General features: G+C 37.0%; 2 protein-coding genes and 1 pseudogene across 2 annotated transcripts; all 3 read right to left on the reverse strand.

The window, feature by feature from the left end:
- Positions 1-2,525: 2,525 nt before the first annotated feature.
- LOC132632010 (protein CURVATURE THYLAKOID 1A, chloroplastic-like) lies at positions 2,526-5,144 on the reverse strand. The gene is made up of 5 exons (XM_060347790.1): positions 4,826-5,144; positions 3,778-3,902; positions 3,569-3,676; positions 3,311-3,382; positions 2,526-2,771 (listed from the first exon to the last, which is right to left on the reverse strand). The coding sequence occupies exons 1-5, from the start codon at positions 4,980-4,982 to the stop codon at positions 2,700-2,702; spliced, it is 534 nt and encodes a 177-aa protein (XP_060203773.1). The 5' UTR covers positions 4,983-5,144; the 3' UTR covers positions 2,526-2,699.
- A 1,684-nt stretch (positions 5,145-6,828) lies between these two features.
- LOC132632009 (putative pentatricopeptide repeat-containing protein At3g49142) lies at positions 6,829-9,424 on the reverse strand. The gene has a single exon (XM_060347789.1). The coding sequence runs from the start codon at positions 9,212-9,214 to the stop codon at positions 7,214-7,216; it is 2,001 nt and encodes a 666-aa protein (XP_060203772.1). The 5' UTR covers positions 9,215-9,424; the 3' UTR covers positions 6,829-7,213.
- Positions 9,425-21,328: 11,904 nt separating this feature from the next.
- Positions 21,329-24,727, reverse strand: LOC132631182 (ABC transporter C family member 10-like; annotated as a pseudogene).
- Positions 24,728-26,241: the final 1,514 nt, after the last annotated feature.

Consider the following 26,241-nt stretch of genomic DNA (forward strand, 5'->3'; position numbering starts at 1 on the left):
AATATGGATGAGATGCACAAGTGTTGAATTGTAAAGTGGGCACGCTTCCTACCACATATTTGGGTCTTCCGTTGGGTGCTTCAAACAAAGATTTAGAGGTGTGGAATCCGGTGATTGAAAGAGTTGAGAAGCGGCTAGCGGGGTGGCAAAAGAGATACTTATCAAAAGGAGGGAAGGAAGTATTGATTAAGAGCACTTTGTCTAGCATTCCCACTTATTTCATGTCGCTTCTGCAGGCTCCTTGTAAAGTGACAGAAATGCTATAAAGACTTCAGCGAAATTTTCTATGGGATTCAGCTGATGGTTCTAAAAAGTTTCATTTAGTGAATTGGAGAGCTGTCACATCTCCAAAGGTATGGGGAGGACTCGGTGTGAAAGATCTTGGGGTCTTCAACAAAGCCTTGCTAGGGAAGTGGTTATGGAGGTTTGGGGTGGAGGAGAACGCACTTTGGAGGGGGGTGGTAGCAGTAAAGTATGGCGTTATGGAAGGTGGATGGAGGACTAGAGACATCATAACACTGTTTGGATGTGGCTTATGGAGGAGTACTATGAAGGGGTGGGAAGACTTTAGTAGACACATTTCTTTCAAAGTTGGAGATGGTAGTAGAGTTAGTTTTTGGACACACAAATGGTGTGGGGAGAATGAGTTGAGGTTAGTTTTCCCTAACTTATATAGAGTGTCCTGTCAAAGAGAGATGACAGTCCAACAAATTGTGAGGCCTCACGAGGGGGAAATTCCTTGGGATCTGAGGTTCAGAAGGAGTTTTCAGGACTGAGAGCTGCAAGAATTTTATAGTTTGGTTGAGTTACTGTATGGACAAAATATTCTTACCGATAGATTGGATATTTGTAGTTGGCGAGAGAATAGAGTCGGTTTATTCACTGTTAAATCGTTTTATGAAAGGTTATTAAGGAGAGATGAATGTATTTTCCCTCATCGTGCTATTTGTGTTCCTAGGGTTCCGAGGAAGATGTGTTTCTTTGCGTGGTTGGCAGCAAAGGGTGTGATATTGACAGCAGAAAACCTGAGAAAGAAAAAGATCAACCATGTAAATTGGTGTTTCATGTGTAAGAGTACGAGTGAAGATGTGGATCATCTCTTGTTGCATTGTCAGGTGGCTTACCGACCGTGGAAGGTGGTTCTTGATTGGTTTGGGATGCGATGGGTGATGCCGAGAACGGTGGAGGAGGCTTTGTATAGTTGGGGTTACAGAAAGGGGAAGAGGAGTCCCAGGGCTTGGAAGGTTGCCCCGCTAGCACTGATGTGGGTTATTTGGAAAGAGCGAAATAAGAGAGCATTCGAAGGGGTGGAACTAGATATTGTAAAGTTGCAAAATAGTCTCTTGTTTCTAATTTGCTTTTGGTGTTCCCATGAGACCCCTGTTTGTATAGAAAATTGGGGTCTCCTTTTTTGAAAATCATGTTTTGATGTAGGTTCTCTTTTTGGTATACGGGGTCTTTTCGCCCAACTGTTAATAAAATTATTACCTTATAAAAAAAAAAAGAATAACCACACTCACAGTTAGACTTCGAAGAAATGATTTTCAAAATTTCAAAAAGCCTCCATAGACAATATCAAATCACAAATTAATGAGCAACAGTCCGAATTAGTGTTGCACTCGCAGGCAACCTCCAACCAATTCCCGAAATCAAAAGAATAACCAGCAACAAAAAAAAGGAAAAATCTCAAACCTGACCAAAATGGTGGTCACAGGTCTGTTTTGAGACCCTTCTGCTCCAAAACGTGATCCTATAATCACAGCACCACAACTATTCGACCTAAAACGTCAAGGCGAAGTCGGAGCAGAAAATCGGACCACGATTGGTCCATGCACGTGCCCCCATGCGCAGCTCGAACTGGGCTGTCTCCGGTAGTTTCGTCAGCGCGTGAGCCACACGTGCTTCTCCTCCAACCAATGGAATCTGGGGTTTCGTAGATCGGGAGAGCCGGTCCTCCCTAAGTTCGTGGCATTTGCTAAATTTCAGATTCAAAACTTCCTTGAAGTACACTGACCCAACTCCGGCGATCTCCGGTGAGTTTTCTGATTTTCAGATCTAACTTCGGCCAAGCAGAATACTCCGCTCTGATACCATGTGAACTGATTTAAGAGAATAAGTTGTTCTATTATTCCAAGAGGTAAGCAATATAAATACAGGTACATAAGGTTCTAACTAAGGAAAGAAATAAAAGGGATTCCTACAATTCTGCCATTTATAAATGTGTTATGTACATTCCTAGGAAATAGTCTACGTTCATTCTGTAACAAGAATATTACTGAGGTCTCTTATAACTTGTGCAACTAAATCTTCATCTGGGGTTCAGAATTCCCGTTCATCAAACTAATGCCCAAATTGATGTATTCTGGTTGTTAAAATGCTATTGTAGGCAATTATTGTAGATCTATTCATGTCATGTGGATGAATGCAGTGGAAAACTGGAAATGTGAGTTGACAATATAATTTCCACCATTAACACCACTATCAATTGCGAGTGCATGGATTCTCAATTCGAGGATAAGCTGATCTCTTGTAAGGGGGTTCAGATTGCTAGTTTGTAATGTACAAAGGTCTTCATACAAGAGAATAACAGATTAATTGAACAATAGAGAAGAAAGCTTCCAGCTGAAGCTTATTTGTTCAGATGTTCTTTCAGCTACTCTAAGATTGTAAGAAAACAGCAATACAGAAACTGGCTTCTGCTATTCCTCTTCCTCCCCAGTTATCTTTTTCTTAAGAGCTTCAACATCTCTTCGCAGTTCGTCCCTTCCACTCTGAGAACAGAAAATCCAGTTTTAGCATTATTAGCCATATTTGAAAAATCTACCCTCAACTGTGTACATACACTGACAGAGAAATAGTACTACTAGTAACAAGGTGCTGAATTCAGCATGTTATTAAGTCCCAAATAATTACGCTCTTGCAATACTGGAGATTTTTGGCTTACCCAAAGTAATGATCTCCTAGGTTATTTGGCATGTTTAAGGTCTCCAATGTGGGAGGTGAATTTATAACTAATGTAACTAAAATGTGTGAAAGTTAATGACAACCCAGCTCAGAATTTTGTGATTTGACCTTAAATTTGCCTCAGCTCACATAGAAAAAAGATGCATAATTGGCCTATATGTAACTGAGGTGACAGTCGTAGGAAACAAATGAATGAATAATAATTCGTTTGCAGTATGACTAGAGTAATGTGAACTGAATGGGTTAATAACAGAATCCCTATAATATCTAGCCTATGTCCAATGCCCAACTGTAAAAGATATTAAGTGCAAGAAATGATTTACATTTTGTAATGCTAAGACCGTACCTTGAAGAGAAGATATCTGTAAATGAACCATCCAAAGTATCCAAGCCCAACCAACTCCAAAAACTTGGGTAACTGGTTCAAGAAGATTAAACCGTGAGAGACATTCACTTAGGTTGAATAATCACAAGAAAGCAGATATTATGATAACATCAAAATGCACAAGGCTAAGACAGACTAGTCAATGTATTGATGACAATATAGGCAACTTATATTTTGTAAGAAACTTCAATAGAAAAGACGTGCAATTAGATCACCTACCAGAGGAATGGAGTCTAATGAATCGGTAACGATTGAAGACAACCAAAGACCAAGGATTGCAGAACCTCCATAAAGAAAGACTGTGGGTTTCTTCTCGAGTCCGTCCCACTATTACAAAGTTTTCATACAACCGTTGAATTTCAGCAAATGAAGAAATGAACCAGTTTTGAGACATAACAAATGAACTATGAAGTATAAGAGAGCCTTACCTTGTCTTTTACATTGGAAAATACCTTTCTGATGCGAGCAACAGATTCAGAGGTTTCTTCTTCTTCAGCAGAAGCCCTAATCTTGAAGATAGGAGATCTCTTGGAATCTATGTGACATCGAAAGCCTGAAAACTTTTACACCTTAGACCAAAGAACTCTGGCTTGATACAAGTCCAAATAATTTCCTAGAACTAAGAGGTCAGAAAAGAAATTCTTTTTCCTTTCCAATGTGGAACTGTAAAAAGACAACTTCGTTTATGGGCAAACAAATGCATTCACTTGAAACATAAACGAAGTTGGGACCAATAAGGCCTTTGCTCTAAAGTACTAAGTTTAAGGTGCCACGATAATTGAAGTCGTAGGTTCTGTTCTCCCGGAGGAAGTGGCGGAGCCACATTGAAGGAAGGGGTCCATTTGATGCCCCTTCCTCAAAAAATTACTAAGTATACATGTATATTACAAGTCAAAAGTAATAAAATGCATGATAAATATAAGGGTTGGATCCCCTTGACATGAAGCACAAGCTTGATATAGTCTATTTTTAAAAAGTTGAAATCCCTTAATGAAATTTCTAGCTCCGCCACTGTCCAGAGCAACTAAACTTATTTGTATTTGGTCCACCCCTTGTATAGAAAAGGTTGCACTTCGTGTTAAATTTGTACTCCCTTTGAGCAATTTTTGTATTTCCTCAATGATGGATTACTGGTATATTCATACATTTCTTATTAAAATAAAAAAAGAATATTAAAAGATAAAGAGTTGAGTATTTGAAAGTTTAATAAAGATGTACTTCTACTATTTTCCCTTGATCATAGATATCTGATAGGACATTTTCCTTTGACGGTGGACTTTACAGGCCAGGCCGATTGAGACCCATATATTTATGATTTGGATGCTAACTCACTGAGAAAGTAAGTCAAAAGTCTTCATCTCAAATTAACAGCTTTATACTTCATACAAGCACAGTAGATACACCAAAACCAAAACCACCTAGTAACCTGAGAAAAAAAAAAAAGGAAAAGAAGACAATGTATTGGACAAATAATACCTGAGGGTGGCCTAAAAGACGACGAAAACGACGAAGGAGCAGCTTGGGGAGAACGACGAAGCAAAGAAGGGAAGCCGGAAAGACGCAACCTCATGGTCATTGAGGAATGTGGAAGTGACATGATCCGTTCCATTGAAGAAGAAGAAGTTGTAGCCATTTTTGCCTTCTAATTCTTCTCTCTAAAATTCCTTTTCTTTCCTATATCAAATATGGAGTTGACACAAGGCAACCAGCTATGCCTTTTACAATTTTTTTTTTTATAATAATGGCAGCTCACACATACATTAATTATTTAATAATATGTTATCTCACCTCTTTTAATGTATTCCTATATGGCGGCTCAAATATGTCTCTGAACTATACGAAATTGCATATATTTATCCGTCGTTAAACGGTTGGTGCAAAGATGTTCCTAACGTTTTTTTTTACTATATATGCCCTTGAGTTAACGGAAAATATTAGAAGACATATTTATTCAGTTTCGCATAGTATAGGGGCATATTTGATCCATTGAAATTCATGAATATTATGGCACAAATAGTTCTCAGATTTTTTTGTAGTGCACTTTATGCTAGCCAATGATTTATTGCAACTGCATTTTGAAACTCCACACTTATCGTACAACCCCTCACTTTTCTCTCTTATTCTTTCACTTGTTTATGAAATGTCGGAAGCTTCGAGTTCTTTAAATAGTTGTGGAAGGGTTTGTGGATGTGGAGTTGTGGAAGGGTTTGTGGATGTGGAGTTGTGGAAGGGTTTGTGGACGTGGAGTTACTGCACTCCATCTCACTTATGGACTTCAAATAATTCTACTAAATTTCGATTATGCGTGAAATTCGCGAAACGGCCAAACCACATTGAATGTTATGTAAGAAATCGTATAAATGCTTAAAATGTGATACTCTTTCTATTATTATTATAAAAAATTTTAGCACTGTGGGAGACATTTTTTCATGTGTCATAAGTCTAATGTAAGTTATCTCCTATTTTATGTTTATGTTTTATTGCGATAATTGTTGCATCCATTATAGTGTAGATATTGGGACTGAGAAGACGAAAAATATCCAGAAAGAACTATCCAGATCATCAACAAATTGAAAAATAAAAATGGTATTATCATTAGTAAAAAAAATCTTTTGAAAAGGAGAAATGATGCTCTTGTTTGTGAAAACAGTTTTTAAAAGATGGTTGTAATTGCATCTGCTCTTTTAGTTGTATAATTTTGATGTAATGCAATCGTGGATGGATTGTAATTACAAATGTTTTTTTATGTTTTGGAATGCAATGATATTTTGTACCATAATATTCACGATTTTTAATTGATCAAATATGCCCCTATACTATGCGAAACTGAACAAATATGCCCTCCAATATTTTCCGTTAACTCAAGGGCATATATAGCAAAAAACAAAAAACGTTAGGGACATCTTTGCACCAACCTTTTAACGACGGACAAATATGTGCAATTTCGTATAATTCAGGGGCATGCCGATTCCTATATCATATTTACAGAATCAGCCATGTGCATGAGAAGGAGAACCCAACAAGTTAACTCATTGGCTTCTTTTTGCAAAGGTACATCCCCCTTTTTTTTTTATATGAGTAGTCAAAGGTGTAGACCAAGTGCTGTCACAGATTAGAGGCGATTCGTCCAGTTAATTAAATAACATGTTCCCTGTATTAATGCTCGAATATAGCGTTCGATCTCTTTCTTACCCAAGTTTGAAAGACCTAACGTTAGGTGAGCAAAGGTAGGTGAGGTATGATTAACAAACGGGAATAATTGAATTCGTCACAGTGGGTTACTGTCACTAATTAATTCACCACTAACACATGTTACATCTTTTTTTGGCACATTAACGTATCTTAATAAAATAAATAGTGAATCCTATGGTAAACATGTGATAGTACATAATTTCTTTTTTGGGCCCCCTAATATTCTTGATGCCTACCAAAATCACTTCTTTAATAAAGCATATGTTTACTCCAAACAGTTAGCATCTTATCAGATCAAGAATGCTGGCTGATTATGCAAACTGGTACAATTATTGGCTATGTTAAGTCAATTAGCAATAAGAGGATGAAACTGAAGACAAATATATTTTCTCACACAATAGGCTTCTATTCTCTGAAATAAAAGTTACAGCTCCTGAAGTGTCGAAATTGAACTCTTTAATTATTTCCCTCACATTGAAGTTAAGAAAAATCAAGATTTACAGCTGTAGTATAACGAATCTGATTCCAGGAAGAGGCCTCTCACAATTGCTTGTAATTGTTGATTGCAAGCCCGAAAAGAGTAGTGTGCTAAGCAAAATGAGGATAAAAACTGTGAAGCCCACTTACATGAGCAACTGAAATATGCGTACAACTATGTAACTCCAGGCAGAGTCACCAATAATCACTACATGAGCAAACTCCATTCTGAAAGTGGTGATAACGATTTGTATCCCTAACTACAATCAGACGTTGCGTGATCTTGGAGATAAGTTTGGCAGCAATGTGGCAATCTCCACACACGCGCAAATTTTTAGTAATTTTAATGGGTGTACCATGACTGGTATTCATAATTGCAAAGACAATAGCCAGCTTCTCACTATGAACTACTAGATGATTTTCTTTGTCTTCCTCCTCAACGTCGTGAAGGGCAGAATCTGTTTCTGGGACATATCCTTCCTCTTTCATCTTACCTATTAATATGTTTAACTCTTCATAGATCTCCTTCGATTGTGGGTGAGAAGTATCACCAGCAAGAAAGGTGTGCACCGTGTTATTGAGCTCAACATTGCTTACACCGGGCATTTTCTTAATCCCTTTTTCCTTCATGATTGACCTAACATTTGTTACATCTTTCCATCTTCCAGCCTTTGCATAAATATTGGATAGCAAGACATAATAACCAGATTGCTTTGGGGCCAATTCAAAAAGACTGTCTGCAGCCACAAGCCCAATGTCCATATCATTGTACACCCGACAGGCACCCAAAAGAGCACCCCAGATTCTTTCATTAGCCTCTACAGGCATCTGCTTGATGAAATCGAAGGCCTCGTTTATACGTCCAGCTCGTCCTTTTAAATCAACCATGCATGCATAATGTTCTAACCTAGGAACAATCTTGTACTCGTCTATCATTAGCTTGTAATAGTATTCTCCTTCTAGTAGCAATCCTGCATGGCTACAAGCAGAAAGAATGGAAACAAAAGCAATAGAATCAGGTTGAAGACCAGACTCCAACATTTGTGAAAACAAAGCAACTCCATCCCGACCTTGTCCACTCTTACCATAAGCAGATATCAGAGAAGTCCACGAAACAACATCCCGAAACTTCATCCCCTCAAACATTTTTCTTGCCTCTGTCAAACATCCACACCTAGCATACATATCAACTAATGCATTCTCAAGAGATAAATTTGGACTAAGACCTTTTCTCTCAACATATTCATGAATCCTCCTTCCTAACGATGCAGCTGAAAGGTCCCCACAAGCAGGAAGAATGCTAGCAAAAGTAATAACATCAGGTTCTATCCCACAAGTTTCCATTTGGAGATAGAGATCAACCGCCTCATTAGGCATAGAATTCTTGACATATACAGCTATCATCACATTCCATGGAACCAAATCCTTTTTATCCATATTCATGAAAATATCTCTGACGAAAAAGACATTCTCAACACTGGTATTGCTTACAGCAGGTAAAAGGCTAGCCATGGTTCCCGCATTTGGTTTATGACCTAACACGTTCATTTCCTTACAAACCTCTAACGCATCATCAAACCTTCCATTTTGAGCACATCCAACAACCATCGAGTTCCAAGAAATAATATCCCTTTTAGGCATTTCATTAAGAATCTGACGAGCCTCCACTAAACACCCACATTTCCCATACATAGCCACCAAACAATTCCCTATAAATAGGTCCGAATCGAGACCCCTCTTGCCAACAACACAATGAATCTGCAGCCCAACCCTCAAATTATCGGAACCAAAACAAGCTTTAATAACACAGGGAAATGTATAGTTGTCAGGGCTAACATCTCGTCTACACATATCTTTATAAACAAAAATCGCATCTTTATAGAACTTGTTATTCATATAGCTCCTGATCATGACATTATAAACCGCCACGTTCCTCTCAGGAATTTTATCAAACACTTTACGTGTAACATTAGGTTGGCCACAAGCAGCATAAGCACGCATCAATTTGATGGCAAGAGACGTGTTATTACATAGACACGGATCGAATATGATCTTGGAATGGAGTTTTTTCAGTGTTTTGATATCTGGGAGTCCGTCTAAAATACAACTGGAAGAAACTTTTCTCAGTGTTTGTATATATGAATTGGCTGTGGAACTATAGCGGCAAAGACGAAGGGGGCTTGCAGTGGATGTCATGAAATTGCAGATTACAATTTCATGAAGATTGTTGAGATAATTTATTCGTGGAAGTCCATGGTTTCTACATTGAATTGCATTGATGAGCGACTATGAAAGAGAGGTAAATAGTTTCTATAAACTTTTCTCAATGTCCTGAATGGAATGCCATATACCATAGGAGTAGTTTATTTTGGTTATCAAATCAATGTGTATTGTATAGCTAGCTTGACTACTTACTAGTACAGGAAATGAAATTAGAAAATAATAGAGTAATAAATAATTTATATTCTCTAAATAAATTTAGATTTTAAAAAGATTTAAATAAAAGTACTAAAGGATGTAAGGGAAAATACATAAAACCCCACAACGTATACTCGGATTAATTATGACGTACTCAATCTTTGCGGGCGACCTATTAATCCCGGCCTTATTTTTTCTGTATTTTTGTACCTTTTCTGGCTGACGTGGCACCAAAAAAAAATTGATGCCCAATTGCACAGTGAAGAGTGTTGCACACTCTCCGCCACATTAGTGCCACTTTTCCTTTATTTTTTTCATTTGATTTTTCTTTTATTAATTATATTTATACTAGTTAACCATTAAACCATTAATTTTGTCTTCTTCATTATTAAACCCTTCTTCTTCTTCTTCTTCTTCTTCATTTCAAGAAATCCATCAACCCATTTTCTTCCTCCATTAACACACACACATTCAACCCATTTTCTTCCTCCATTAACAAACACACATTCAACCCATTTTCTTCCTCCATTAACAAACACACATTCAATCCATTTTCTTCCTCCATTAACACACACATTTAATTTAATCATCAATCATAAAGAGCTTATTTTCAAGAAACATTCAACCCATTTTCTTCCTCCATTAACACACACATTTAATTTAATCATCAATCATAAAGAGCTTATTTTCAAGAAACATTCAACCCATTTTCTTCCTCCATTAACAAACACACATTCAATCCATTTTCTTCCTCCATTAACACACACATTTAATTTAATCATCAATCATAAAGAGCTTATTTTCAAGAAACATTCAACCCATTTTCTTCCTCCATTAACACACACATTCAATTTCATCATAACCCCCTTCTTCTTCATTTCAGGCCCCCCCTCCCCCCAAACCAAACTCGAGATTGTACAAGTTCTTCATTTTCCTGCTGTTGTTGCTGCTGCACCCCCCCCCCCCCCCCCCCCTCCCACAAAAAAACCGACTGCTCTTGCCCCACCCATTTGAAGAAATTGCCATTGACACCCATTTGAAGAAATTGCCATTTGAAGGACAAACTGTGCAATTTCTTCCTTTCTGGGCTATGTTCAATCATGGATTGGAATTTAACAACAATGGAAATTGTTGTTTATAAAATTTCATGAGAATTGTCCAACCCGCTCCTCTTGCCATTTGTTAAATTTCATGGAAATTCATGGGGAATGGAATTTAATAATAATGTAGAAATTGCACGAACTGCCCATGATTTCACGAACTGGGCTATGTTCAATCATGGCGGTGGTGGTGTGATGGCGGCGGCATTGGGGGTGGTTGAGGAGAAAGAAGAAGCAAGAGAAAGAGGAGAAAGAAGAAGAAAGAGAATAATAAATTGTAATTAGTAGCTTTAACAATTGAAATGTGGAAGAAAGGGAGGGTGAGGTGGGTGAGAGGATAACATATAAATAAATTTTTAAAAATTAATTTTCATTAAAATATAAAAACTATTTTTACTGCTTTCACTCGCTATTAATTTTTTTTGGTGCCACGTCAGTCAAAAAAGGTATAAAAATACAGAAAAAATAAGGTAAGGGGGTAATAGGTCGCCCGTAAAAGTTGGGTGCGTCATAATTAATTCGAGTATACGATGGGGGAGAGATTTTTTTTATGTATTTTCCCAAGGATGTAACACCTAAATTAATGGTCAAAAACATTAGTTACATTGTTTCTGAAAATACAGTATTTTAGAATGGTCAGCTTCGAGTAGTCTTTTCTCTCTTCTTATTCAAAACACATTCATTATTTTTAGTACCATAAAACAATAAAGGGAAAGAAAAAGTAAGCTTATTTTTCCCTCTTTCCACTTTATCTTCGCTACTCCTCAAACAAAGCAAGAAATTTATTCAATTGATAGGCTTATAGCAAGAAGCATCTGCATGTGAAGAGCAAAAAAGATCCAATTCTATAATAATAAGAACAGAGTGATTGGTTTCAACTCTGATGGCACAGACAACAAAACTTGTATACTGTAATTCATGAACTAAGTAGTGAAGGTAAGTAATGGAGTTATTCAAGCACTCTAATGAGTAATATATCCAAAGAATTCATATAGATATACACTAAGGAGGGATCTGTAACGAGATAGATATTGTGGGGTTGGATCAAACTTAAGTGTCATAGTGATTTTGGGAGACATTGTTCACTTCCATAAGTTCCACGGCTGACGTTCGTCCGGTTATATTTCTGTTTGTCATTCAGTAACAGTTTGATAATGGCAGGATTTCAGGCTTCTTTTTCATATTGTTGGCAGAAAATTATTCATATTGTCATGTTTACTAGTTGAGTCTTCCCACAGAAATTATGTAATTTGCTAGCCTGCACTCAGAGACGGATACAGAATTTAAATTTTATGGGTTCAACCTTTTAAGATTCTTAGTTGAATCCATTGTCATTTTAAAACTTATGGGTTCATGCCTACTACTTAATGCAATTTTAATAAATTTTTATACATAAATTTGTGCTCCGCGTCAAAAGTTAGAGGTTTAATTGAATCCCCACCTTTAAGGCTGCATACGCTCCTGCCTGCACTGGTTTTGAATGGAAAAAACAAGAGACGTGTTTAAGGAAAGACCATAGGACAAAGCCATCCCAATAAATTCTGCAAAAGAATAATAGCCTGTTGTCAGAAGATCTGTTCTGTTTAAGATTAGGAGAAAATAAAGGAACAATAATATAGAATTCTTTATCTAGTCCTAAGAGTAATATTAATTCATGGCATACCTGAACTGAAAGTTCCAGCCGGAAGCAAAACCATGCAAAGTGTTGAGGATGCAAGAGCAATCGCTGTGATAGTTTCCAGTCGTTGAATCAACCACTCATTTGCTGCAAAATTGTTGAAGAACGGGCTGGCATTTGTATCAATTAGGTTCAAAGTCTTCATAAAAATTTTGTCTTCCTCTTTGAATGCCCTTATAGTCACAGCTCCAACAATAGATTCAGCAAGATGGTTGGCCACAAATGATTTGGTAGTACCATTGATCCGCATCAACTCTTTTCCAGATGATGTTATCTCTAAGTGTTCAAACCAGTATTTTAGTAAAAACCAGTTTCTGTTTAAAAAAGGAAAAACCAGAAACAATGTTAAGAACATAATGTAGATGAAACAGAAATTTCCGAGCCCACAAGTTTCTTGTATGTCCTTAAGAAATTTAATCCCCTTACAGTTGCCAAGGTTAATGGATTAATTTCTCTCAGGATAGAACGGAAAACTATTTTGCAATAGCAGCAATGCAAATTGCAGAACTTCAACGAACTCAAAGAGGCAGCAAATGACACACTGGACACTTATGTTTTTGCTTCGGAAAAAATTATGCAGAAGAAAGAGGGGAGTACAAAACGCAAAATTTCAGTAAGTAAAATTGAGGCGAAGCACCGAATCCGTAGTCTTAGCCGAAGCCGAAGCCGAAGCCGAAGCCGAGCGACGATGGCGGTGCGAGGGGAGTCCCTCTTCTCAATACTTTAAGAGCTAGGAGTGTTTCTCTATATAAGCACATACATATCACTTTCCACCACCAATGTGGGAGAATTCTCACTTGGAAAAGTTACATTTCCAAAATTTCAACTTCCCTCCAATTTTGTTTTCCTCCATTTCTCAATTCACACTTCATCTTTAAAGCTCACTACTTGGTGACTTTAAATCCCAACAATCCCCCACACGAATGGGGAATGGCTATATCATGAGAACATGCATGGAAAAACTTGTGTGATTTGCAGGCAAGGATTAATCGCATCTGGATAAGTAGGTTTCCCTTTGAACTTTCCATAGTGAACACTATACTCGATCAATCGGTAAATTTGATATCTTTGAACCGTCGAACTTTGGTGTATACCTAGACAACCACATGTCACACAATCAACCCTTTAACCGTCTTTGGTTCTCATTGTTGTGTTCGTTTCAACCATGAACCGCGCCTGGTCTCGTAAGTGCGTAGAGAATTGGCCTTACAAAATTCTCCTTGAAGCGGCTTACACTTCACACTTACATAGGTGATTCCTAAACGTGTAATCCTTTAGAAACACTATTTGATATACCCTGTATCAAACTTAGAAACCATTAAAAAGCCTTAATGCTTTATCCTTGGTACTGAACATTGTCTTCATCATGAGAATGGACCAAAAATTTGTTTGACAATGTTGAACGTCAATCATAACTTTGTTTGATCTCCTTGATCCTAGATCTTGGGATCTCCAGTCTTCTAGGTAGAGTTACTGCCATGTTAACTTGTCCTCAACCATAGTCTCATTCCCTTTGATGATTTCTCAACCGCCTCTCTACCTAGGCCTTTTGTAAGTGGATCTGACACATTTATCCATTGACCTTACATAGTCAATTGTGATTATTCCACTAGAAAGTAGTTGTCTAATGGTATTATGTATTCGTCATATGTGACGAGATTTGCCGTTATACATAATGCTCCCAGACCTTCCTATTGTCATTTGACTATTGCAATGTATGCATATAGGTGCCAAAGGTTTGGGCCAAAATGGAAATCTTTCAAGAAATTTCGGAGCCATTCGGCTTCTTTACCGCTTTGTCTAAAGCTATGAACTCAGACTCTATCGTAGAGCGGGCAATACAAGTTTGTTTGGATGATTTCCAAGACACTGCTCCTCCACCAATGATAAAAACGTATCCACTTGTGAACTTAGTTTCAATTGATCCGGTGATTCAATTTGCATCACAATATCCTTTTATTACTGCCGGATACGAATTGTAGTGCAAAACCAAGTCTTGTGTGTATTGTAAATACCCCAAAACTCGTTTCATTGCCATCCAATGAGTTTGGTATGGATTACTTGTGTATCGACTTAATTTACTTATCGCACAAACTATATCTAGCCGTGTACAATTCATGATGTACATCAAACCTCCCAATACTTGAGTATACTCCACTTGAGACTTGCTTTGACTTTTATTTCTAACAAAATTATGGTTTAAGTCAATTGGAGTTCATGCTACCTTGAGGAGTCCTGTGGATTTTAATTCCTAGAATTAAATCAGCAACTCCTAGGTCTTTCATATCAAATTTGCCAGCAAGAATACGCTTAGTAGCATTAATGTCGACAATGTCTTTACTCATTATTAACATGTCATTAACGTACAGGCAAACAGTGACCACATGATTTGGAATGTTATTAATGTAGACACATTTATCACACTCATTAATCTTAAATCCATTTAACAACATTGTTTGATCAAATTTCACATGCCATTGTTTCGGTGCTTGTTTAAGTCCATGAAGTGACTTAACAAGTCAACAATTCTTGCCTTATATTTGTCAATAGTGCCATCATCTTTAATTTTTCTTTTGAAAATCCATTTGGAACCGAAAGGTTTGTTTCCGGGAGGAAGATCAACCAACTCCCAAGTATGGTTGCTTAAAATGGATTCAATTTCACTATTAACTGCCTTTTTCCAATATTGTGCTTCTGAAGAAGACACTGCTTCCTTAAAAGTTTGAGGCTCGAGTACTTTCCTTTGTCTCTTCCAGAGGTCATTTAGATCTTTCGCTAGATGACTCACATTTCTCTTTATACGGATAAATGTTTTCAAAAAATTCTGCATTATCTGATTCCATTACCGAATTAACATGAATGTTGGGATTTTCTGATTTGTGAACCAGAAACCGATATGCTTTGATATCGGTGACATATCCTATGAAAACACAATCTATGATTTTCGGTCCTATTTTCACCCTTTTGGGTTTAGGAACTTGTACCTTAGCGAGACAACCCCACACTTTGAAGTATTTCAAGCTGGAATTTCTTCCTTTCCATCTCTCATATGGAATGGATTGTGTTTTTCTATGGGAAACTCGATTAAGTATTCTATTAGCCGTAAGAATAGCTTCCCCCCCACAAGTTTTGGGGTAAACCAGAACTTAACAGTAAGGCATTCGTCGTCTCCTTTAATGTTCTATTTTTTTCTTTTTGCAATCTCATTTGATTAGGGAGAGTACGGGGTAGTTGTTTGGTGAATAATGCCATATTCCAAACAAATTTCTTCAAAAGGAGATTCATATTCGCCGCCCCTATCACTCCTTATCATTTTAATCTTTTTGTTAAGTTGAGTCTCAACTTCACTTTTGTATTTCCCGAAGGCTTCAATTGCTTCATCTTTACTATTAAGTAAATAAACATAGCAATAACGAGTGTTATCGTCAATGAAAGTTGAAATACTTCTTTCCACCGCGAGATGGAGTTGACTTTATGTCACATATATTTGTGTGAATTAAGTTTAAAGGATTTGAATTCCTTTCCATTGACTTGTAAGGATGTTTAGCATACTTAGCTTCCACACAAATTTGACATTTTAAGTTATCGCATTCAAATTTAGGCTATACATCCAAATTAATCATTTTTTGTAAGGTTTTATAATTGACATGTCTTAAACGGTAATTCCATAAATCATTTGCCTCAAGTAAGTAAGACAAAGCTAAAATTTTATTATTATCAACGACCATTACATTCAGTTTGAAAAGGCCCCCTGTAAGGTAACCTTTTCCTATGTACAACTCGTTCTTACTTATTATAACTTTTGCTGAAACATAAACACACTTAAAACCATTCTTCACTAGAAGTTCGTTGGAGACTAAATTTTTCCTAATTTCAGGAACATGACAGACGTTGTTGAGAGTCACCACCTTGCCAGAAGTCATTTTCAGAAATATCTTTCCATAACCTTCAGTCTTGGCCGTTGCAGAATTTCCCATAAAAATGGTCTCTTCGAGTCCGGCGGGAGCATATGAAGCGAATGCTTCTCTAACAGCACAAATGTGGCGAGTGGCGCCAAAATCGATCCACCACTCTTTAGGATTTCCCACGAGGTTGCACTCAGACAACACAGCGCACAAGTCATCAACTTCCTCATTTGTTTTAATCATATTAGCTTGACCCTTTGTTATATCCCGTATTTTCGTGTATTCGGGAAAATTCAGAATAATTTTGATTTGTAAGGAATAAGGTCATATGTTGGTTTGAATTAATAAAATTGTGTGTTTTTCATGAAAAATATTGGTGTAGAAACTCCGAGGGAGGCCAAGGGCAAAAATTGGAATTTTGGAAATTAGTTTCGGGAATTATAAAACAAGGATTTTAATCCATTGGGCCAAATAATTAAAAAGAAAAGAATGAGGCCCAAAGGGGGCATGGGTGGCCGGCCATATGGCTAGCCCAACCCATGGTCCCTTAATAATTTCCATGTGCTTAAATTGGTCTTAAATAATAGAAGTTTCAAGAGAAAGAATAGAAGGAGAAAAAAACAAAGAAGATAAGAAGAGCAAGAGGGAGGCATTCGGCCATACCCCTCCATTTTACCCCCTCGAAATCTTGCTTCCAAAATTATTTTCTTGTGGTATTTATACTAATTCAAGGTCCCTCTACAACATGGTGCAATTGTTTGGGAGAATAGAGCACTAGTTCCTTCAAAATGACAACATGTTTGGGTGAAGAAGATTGGAGAAAAAGGTAAGAATTTATTCCATGTTATTGTGTTATGAAGGTTTGTTTGTGTTATAGTATATGGAAATGGGTAGAATTCATGAAAACATGGAAGTTTGCAAAGTGGGTATAAAGTGTAGTATGTGGCCGTGTGTATATGTGTTGTATGTATGTGATGCGTTGAAGTTTATATTGTATTCTAGTTGTGTGTATGATGGAATCCATATTGAGAATGAAAGTTGAACGAATTTGATGGAAGATGGAAAATGTATATGTGGCCGTGTGATGTTTGAGGTTTGGAATGAGAATAAATTAATTTGGCTTGACATGTTAGTTGTGTAATTGTGATGCTTGCAATGCAAATGAAGATGAAATGATATAAGTTTGCATTGAAATGGAATGTAGAAGTTTATGTCGTTTTAGTATGATTTTATGACATTATTAAAGTGGAGTTGTTAAGGTGCAAATTATGATGATTGTTGATGAATTTGGGATATGGAAGCATGTTATGAATAAGTATGTTAAAGATTAGAAGTTTTGAATGAATTATGACTTTGGTGGAAAGTTGTATATTTTGTATATCGAATGAATATTTCGTACAAATGATATGAAGTGTTTCCAAATTATATTGTGATGATTTTGGTTAATGATGAATGTGAAATCCTTGAGACTTGTTTGGAAATTTGAAATTTGAAATGGAAGTATTGCTTTATGTAGAAAAGAAGAATATTGACGTTAGAACCATTTTGATGTGATTCGTGATAACTTTGGTATTGTGGGTTGTGTTGTTGATATTTATTGAGCCGAGCTAAGCCTCGGGGATGTTATATGTATAGGGGAGGTGCTGCCGAAATTTCGGCAGACAAACATGAAGTTAAGTGAATTCTTAAGTTTTGCAATTCCTAATTGGTAACAATGACCAATTGCAGATTTTGGACGAAACGGGAATCGAGTTTGAACGAGCGTAAGAAGTGAGAAAGGTATGTAAGGCTACCCCATTCCTTCTTTAGGCATGTCCTAGGTATACTAGGTCGATATTGGAGCCCCGGGGGCAATTCTGTTCCTTGAAATCCGAAATGGAAATCGAGTACTATTCATTCAATTGCATTGAACTATAAAACTCATATTTTGTTGGAAAGTGACCATATGTTCAAAACTTTTGTAAATGTAATCGATTTGCTCCGAAACCTCCATGTATGATTCCATAGACCCCAAATGTCTGCGATTCATGTCCGCCACCTCGACTTGACCCGAGGTGGGCCCGCTAACTCCGAGACTCTTTTGTTTGTTCTATTAGTCTCATTTTTGTATAATGTCGGCAAAGGATTTTCGTTTGTGAATTTGGCTATCGAAAAATAATATTTTGATTGCCACGATATCCTAAATTATATTTTGAACCATAATTACCATTTTGGAAATACTTTTGTGAAATGAACCCCGTTTTGATTAATTGTTCGAACTATTCTGACTAATGAGTCAACATATGATTTTATCAAGTTTGCAAGAGTATTTTGATATATAAATTGCATTTTTTGCTCACGACTCCGCTCGTGCCCTTATTATGATTTCGTCCACCGGTTCCCGGGCCGGTTATGGTTCGTGCGCCCTATGATAAATTCGGCCGTATGCTGTGTTACGGTTCCCGAGGCCTCGCCATAGGGCCGGGTTCCGTTTGGAGTTATGCTGTGATATGGCTGGTGATATGTTATGATGATATGCGTGTTCGGGGATGTACGGAGATTTGAACCTTCTGGTGTTATGTTGTGTGTGGCACCTGCGTCGGAGGGGTGACCACGTTCCTGAGCTTTGCATGATTTTTATCTGCATTATGTACATATGTTTTTGGTACAGATTTTGATATACTGGTCAGTATTCCCCTTTTTGTATCCTGTTTGTTTTCAGTTATGGTTTACACTTCTGCACTCTATGCTTTACATACTCAGTACATCTTTCGTACTGACCCCCTTTCTTCGGGGGCTGCGTTTCATGCCCGCAGGTACAAACGCTGGTGATCCACCACTGTAGGCTCCCCGTCCTGCTATTACAGAGTACTCCTTTTGATTCGGAGCCCATATGTCGGTATATATCTTTTGTGATTTATATGTATCTGTATATTTGACTATTTGGGGTACGGCGGGGCCCTGTCCCGTCCCATGTTTTCGTTTTGTATTTGTAGAGGCCTGTAGTCATATTTGTGGGTCGAGGGTCCTGTATGTGTCTGTTTGATTACGATCTGTGTCTTAATGCGGTCCGTCTGTTATGGTGGCCAAAATGACCCTTATGTCTATATTTGTACATATGATCGGCGATGTGCATTCCGCCGCTTCTATCTGTTCCGATATGATATTTTGGTATGCACGACCGCTTAAGACCAGTTTTGATTTAAATTATGTTTAAAATAACTATTGTGAACTCTGAGCTAAGTTTGGATATGATAATTGGATATGTAAGTCTGGCTGGGTGCCCAAGTAGGGTGCCAGTCGTGGCCCACGGGGTTGGGTCGTGACACCCTTTTTCTTTTCCTTCTTCGGAGCACGACGATCTGCTGTTTTGTGTCTGATTTTTCCACAATTGTGGCAGTTTCCCTTGAATCTCTTCTTGTCGGAATAGTTCCTTGGTCCTGACGCCTTTTTCCTCTTTTTAGGATTCGTTGGAGCTGTTTCAACAATATGTGCTCCCCCTATTGCTAATCTCCCACTGGCCTTCTTTTCTGCCGCCTTGTTATCTTCCTCGATTCTCAATCGAATAATGAGATCTTCTAGCGTCATCTCCTTTCGTTTGTGCTTCAAGTAATTTTTGAAGTCCTTCCATAAAGGAGGAAACTTCTCTATTACTGCCGCAACTTGAAACGTGCCACTAATCACCAAACCTACAATAAATAGTATGTAAGAAATAGCACACTTAATACTTTCGGCAGAAGTAATAATTAAAATTATACCTTCAGTCAGGAGATTGTGGATGATATAACCAGCAACTCTTGAACTTGAGTAACAACAGACTTGCCATCTACCATTTTGTAGTTCAGGAACTTGACGGCTATAAACTTCTTCAATCTATCATCCTCAGTTTTATATTTCTTTTCCAACGCATCCTATAGTTCTTTCGAAGTTCCCACATTACTATAGACGTTGTAAAGATCACCCTTCAGTCCGTTAAGTATATAGTTCTTACACAAAAAATCCGAGTGCTTCCAAGCCTCAATCACAATGAAGCGTTCATTTTCAGGAGTTGATTCGGGTAGAACCGGAACTTCTTCCTTAATGAACATTTGTCGGCTTAAATTCATTAAATAAAAGAACATCTTTTTTGCCATCGTTTGAAATCAATCCTGGTGAATTTTTCAGGCTTCTCTGCTGGAGCCTGTGCCGGTGCAACACGACTAGAGAAGGCAACATTGCTTGTACAGCCAAACGCGGGGGTTGATGTGATAATAGCAGTAGCATTTAGATTTGGAGTTTAGTCTCCCATTTTTGTTGACAAACACAAACAGAATTAAATAAAATCGGTGAAGGTTTTATATCTTCAAACCGAAAGCCAAACGTTAATAAATCAGTGAAGTTTTTATATTTTCGAATTGAAAGCCAAACATTAATTACTCGATGAAGTTTTTATATTCTTCAAATCGAGTGGACAAATGAGTAGAAAGTTACGAAAACATTAATCTCAAAAGCAAAGTAGAAAATCCGAAGATTTTAGTCTCCAATATAAATAGATCACAAAAGATTAAACAATAAGTTAGAATTCTTAAGCTTGTTATCTCTAAGTGTTCAAACCAGTATTTTAGTAAAAACCAGTTTCTATTTAAAAAAGGAAAAACCAGAAACAATGTTAAGAACAGAATGTAGATGAAACAGAAATTTCTGAGCACACAAGTTTCTTGTGTGTCCTTAAGAAATCTAATCTCCTCATAGTTGCCAAGGTTAATTGATTAATTTCTCCCTGGATAGAACGGAAAACTATTCTGCAATAGTGGCAATGCAAATTGCAGAACTTCGGCGAAGCCTTGAAATTTATAGTCATTGAAAAAGTGCAAAGGCAGCTGTTCTGGAAGAAGGTGACTGTTTGATCAGCAGTTAAGACCATTGGGAAAATATTAATTTATTCCGCGAATTCATTAAATAATGCGCGAATTAATATTAGGAAAAGGAAAATTAAATAATGAAATGGAAAATAAAATTTGGTCCAAAAAGATTATCAATCAAATCATTTGACCGAGACTAAAGCCAAGCGTCGACGACAACGAGAGGGGAGTCCCTCTTCTCAACTTTTTAAGAGCTAGAAGAAGTGTTTCTCTATATAAGTACATACATATTACTTTCCACCACCAATGTGGGAGAATGTTCACTTGAAAAAGTTACATTTCCAAAATTTCAACTTCCCTCCAATTTTGTTTCCCTGTATTTCCCAGTTCACACTTCATCTTTAAAGCTCATTACTTGGTGACTTTAAATCACAACAGATGCAGAGTAGTATTTCTGCCAAGAGTAAGAGCAAAAGTTTTAATGTCTCAATTTATCAGTTACTGATGGCACATAAGAGAATAGTGTTGGAGAGAATTAAACTTTTAAAATCCTACAACGTTTGCCATAGAATCTCCAAAGCATGGGTGTACAAAGGATGTTGAGGTAAATAAAGCAGCCAAGTCTTACTTGCAACTGAATAGCAAGATAAACCATTGGGATGGAGATAACCGGAACTGGCCAAGTAACAATAGCTACCACTGTAAGATTAGAATAGAAGTTTGTGGTAGATCCAAAAGCGAAAATCAAGTTGAAAGGAATATCAAGATCAACTATAGTCAAATCTGATGAGACCTGCATCCACGAGTTTGGGATACTGGAGAGGTAGCAAAAATGGTTAGGTCCATAAACACCTTAATATCAATGTTGTAGCTTGTTTTTTCAATGTTCATGTTTGAGATATTTACCCAGCTTAATATCCTTCCCAAAGGAGTAGAGTCATAAAATGACATAGGAGAACGGAATAGAGAATCTAATAACTGTGAGAACAAGGACTTTGATGATTACAAACCCATAAAAACCGTTGATAGAGATCGACAGAGCAAAAACAGCATCGATACAACTCCCATTAGCAAATAAGCTCCAATCAGTCTCAAAGAGCTAACTTGGGGATTATCAACATTTGTAGCCATCCATAAGTCCTGTGTTATCTGACCAACTCCAAATTTTATGTGCGAGAGTACAGCCATAGCAAAGAAGTGGTACCCTTTGTTCTGATTTAGGTACTGAACATAAGGCTTAAATCCATTGTCTCCGACTTCTCTCTCTTCTAGCTTAATCAACTGATCACCTCCAGAGGCTATAGAATTTTTGCCAGTACCAGCCTTACGAAGTTCACTTGTATGAGATTCCCATCTTAGTGAAGTAACCTCTGCAACCTTTTCGCAGTCTCCTTGTGTGCATCAACCAAGTCCTGAAGTGCTTTGCTCGAGGCCAATAACTGATGACATGGAGCTGCATGTAAAATTTCTCCTTCTGACATTAACTGTGTATAAAAGCAGACATATGTAAGGCCGTTTCGTGTGAATATAATCTTCAGCTTCAAAAGTTAACAGCGATTTTATAGAAAATATATCAGGAGTTCAAGAGCTTACATCTTTTTTCTCCTTAAAAAAAAATCATCGAAAATGAAGTTCATCAAGAAATACTAACCAGAACCATAACAAAAGCAGGAAGAAAATCAACTTAGTGTGTCACAAGAAACACGATTTTCCCTAAGAGAGCTCTCATGACGTATTCCTGCAAAAGACCAGTCCTAACTTGGGCTTCCAGATCAGAAGAAGTGATATGAAGCATAAAACTATCAACAACATTTCTCGCATTGAATATTCTACTTGCAGTATGTAAATCTATGGCACTGAATGGATCATCCAAGAGATATATATCAGCATTCTGATACAGTGCACGAGCAAGTTGAATTCACTGTTTTTGACCACCACTAAGATTAACTCCTCTTTCACCTATTTCAGTGAGATCACCATAAGGTAGCAACTCCAAGTCTTTTAACAGTGAACACTTCTCCAAAGTTTGCTGGTATCTCCGGCTGTCCAGTGGAGAACCAAACAAAATATTTTCTCGTATTGTCCCCATCTGAATCCATGCTGACTGAGAGAAATAGGAAATTCTTCCATAAACTTGAACCTACGGAACAAGGAGAATCTGTAGATCAGTTGGGATTGGAATTATATACTTAAATCTGCATGAAGTGAAGTAAAATTGTGAATGTGCCTAGAACTAAAACTTCAAGAACCTGCTCGTCACTTCCTACCAAGCAAGAAAAGAAGTAAGTAACTAATACAACTTACAGTTCCTTGGATACTTGGAAGCTCTCCAAGAATTGCAGCCAGAGGAGTTGACTTTCCTGAGCCCACCTCCCCACATATAGCAATTTTCTGACCGGGTCAAACCTATAAATTAATATTTCTAAGTGTAGGTCGCGATGGTTTCTCTTCTCATGAGAGATTAGCTGATTTCATAAGTATGGCATGATCTGTATATCCAAATTTGTGCTTCTGCCTAACATTTGTATTTTCCAGCTCGGGGGCCTCAAGGAACTTAACAATTCTCGCAAAGGAAACCTTGGCTTTAATGACCACACCAATAAGGTCAGAAATGTCGCGTACTGGACTCTGAACCAGACGTAAAGTTGCTACAAAGGTGAAAACGTGGCTTGCATAGAGTGGAACATCTAGGAAATAACAAGCCCCAAATTTTGCAGCGGAGAACAAATCAGCTGATGACCTGTAAAGGAAGGAATTATATCCATTAGTCAACTGAACAGCTGAATAACATTTTTCTTCTACTTGCCTCAAATTTTCTAAGACCTTCTTAAAATGAGCTTTCCATGCATATAATTTTAGAACTTTCATATTGACAAGAGCCTTTGAGATAGGCTTGAGCCTATCATCTTGTGCAACCATTGGCTTGGATATTACACAGCACGGTGAGTATAATCACTACCAAGAATGCAAAAGTTGCAAGTCCAACTGTGCGAAGGAGAATGATAAGTGCAGAGCAGATTTGGATAATTGTCGTCCAGGTCTGATGTAGCCACAAAGGAAACTCTCCAACTCAATAAGCATCCACAGTTACGTAGTTCATTATCTCACCACTAGAATTCATCAGCTTGGCAGCATTAGATAATCTCATTTGCTTCTTACAAAGACCTCACTTTTAAGCCAATGAGTCTGCTCCTCAAGTACCATTGCCTTTGTGACAAGGATTCAAAGTTCTTTGACATAACAGAAGAATGGCCAATAGAAACCCCTCATTTTTAAAAACTGCATCTCCTTCAGCAACGTTAATGAATGGATTGAGAAGAAGAGGACCAGCAGATAGAGTAGCTATTTTTAGTTGCGCGAAGAATAGAGACACAATGAGCTCCTTCCAGTGACATAATTCTACTGTCTTCAAAATGGACGGCTGGGAAAAGGGATCAATTTGTTTCTGTTTGTTCAGTAGCTCCTCAAATATCTATCTATATATATATATATATATGAGTAAAAATCATTTTAGTCCTCCAACTTTACTTTAAATATCAAAGAGCTCCCCCAACATTGAACAATCGACATTTTCATCCTCTTATCTCAACCCATTCGGCCATTGACCGGTAACTTTATATTATTTGACCGATCATCAAAGGGGTAAAAGGGAATTTCACTTATTTTTTTTTATTATTAGTGAGTACCCTAATTAATAATATAAAAAAAATTCACAGTTTCCTCCGTTAATTAATTCTAACGCTTTCTGCCGTCTTCAATTTTTCTCCATAGCCAGAGCTGTTCTTCATATTTCCGAAGAACCTTTCAAACCCTTGTAACCTTCATATTTCCGGAGAATAATTGTTTATCAAAGTTTGAAAGGTCCTCTGAAAATACGAAGAACTGCATAGGTTAGGGAGAAAAATTGAAGACCGCATAAAGTGTTAGAATTAATTAACTGAGGAAACTATGTAAAATTTATATATTATTAATTAGGGTACTAACTAATTAATTAAAAATATAAGCAAAATTCCCTTTTAACCCTTTGATGACAGTCAAATAATATAAAATTACCGATCAATGTACGGAAGTTTAGATAAGGGGATGAAAATGTCGATTGTTCAATGTTGGGGAGGTCTTTGATTTTTAAAGTAAAGTTGGAGGATTAAAATGATTTTTACCCATATATATATATATATATATATATATATATATATATATATAAAAGGAGGCAATAGGCCCAGTGACGTAGCACACTCACAAGCCAAAATTGCTATTTATCTTTTTTCTTATTTTTTTGCCATTTTCTCACATTTTCCAATTAAATAAATATTCATTTTCCCCTATAAAAAATGAAGCCTAAACAGTTGCACCTCTTCATCAGCAACTAATACGAATGGTTACCAATAGTAATGGCCTGCATTTAAAATCTGTTAGATTAAAAAAAAAAACAGTTACAGTTCCACATTAATTTCCTTTTCCTATTAAGATCTATTTTCAGTCACAAAAAACTTCTCCCCAACAAATCTTCTTATTCCCTCAGCATCTTCTCTCAAATTCTTTGTCATCCAAAACTATCTTCCAAAATTTCACAGCAGCAACGGCGACGCCAATTCTGGAGCCAAGAATAGCGATGGCGATTGGGGTTGTGCAAAACAGAGTTATGGCGGGAAGCCAGAGATCAATACGAATAAGATGACGAAGCAAGAGCAAAGGGGACTTATAAAAGTTAGTTACAATATTACATAGAAGTTGCAAAATTCTACATCCTTGTCTTATTAAATTATCACTTTCATCTCACTTTTTGTTACCCATCTCAGTCCATAATCTCACTTTTTGTTACCCAGATTATAAAAGAGGCACCACCAAGAAGTTCAACGTTCAAAAATTCTTCTGTTATAGAATAACAATTGTTTCTATGAATAAAAATATAAATATTGTTTTTGATTATTTTAATTAATTCACCGAATTTGAAGATATGATGTATGCTGATTGACTTAGTTTTGGAGTATGAAACATTGTTACGGAGAAATATTTGATGAAAGTTTGAGTATTTGTTAGTAATATTGTAAAGTTTGCTTTGACTTTGGAAAAAAGTTGTTTCATCGTGTTGAAGTTTATCCACTACGATTTTGCCAGTCATGTCATCTATCATTTACCAAAACGCCAAACAACTTCTTAAAATCCCCTTCATGGATTTAGGTATTAAGTTTTGTGCATTTTTGGTTAATTTGTTATCTTTTGGATGTATAGAAATGTTAACAAACTTTGTTTAATGGTTGTTAAAAAATTTGATTGTTGCGAGAAATTAAATCGAATGCTT

Source organism: Lycium barbarum, chromosome 3, assembly GCF_019175385.1.
Source record: "Lycium barbarum isolate Lr01 chromosome 3, ASM1917538v2, whole genome shotgun sequence".
NCBI lineage: Eukaryota > Viridiplantae > Streptophyta > Magnoliopsida > Solanales > Solanaceae > Lycium > Lycium barbarum.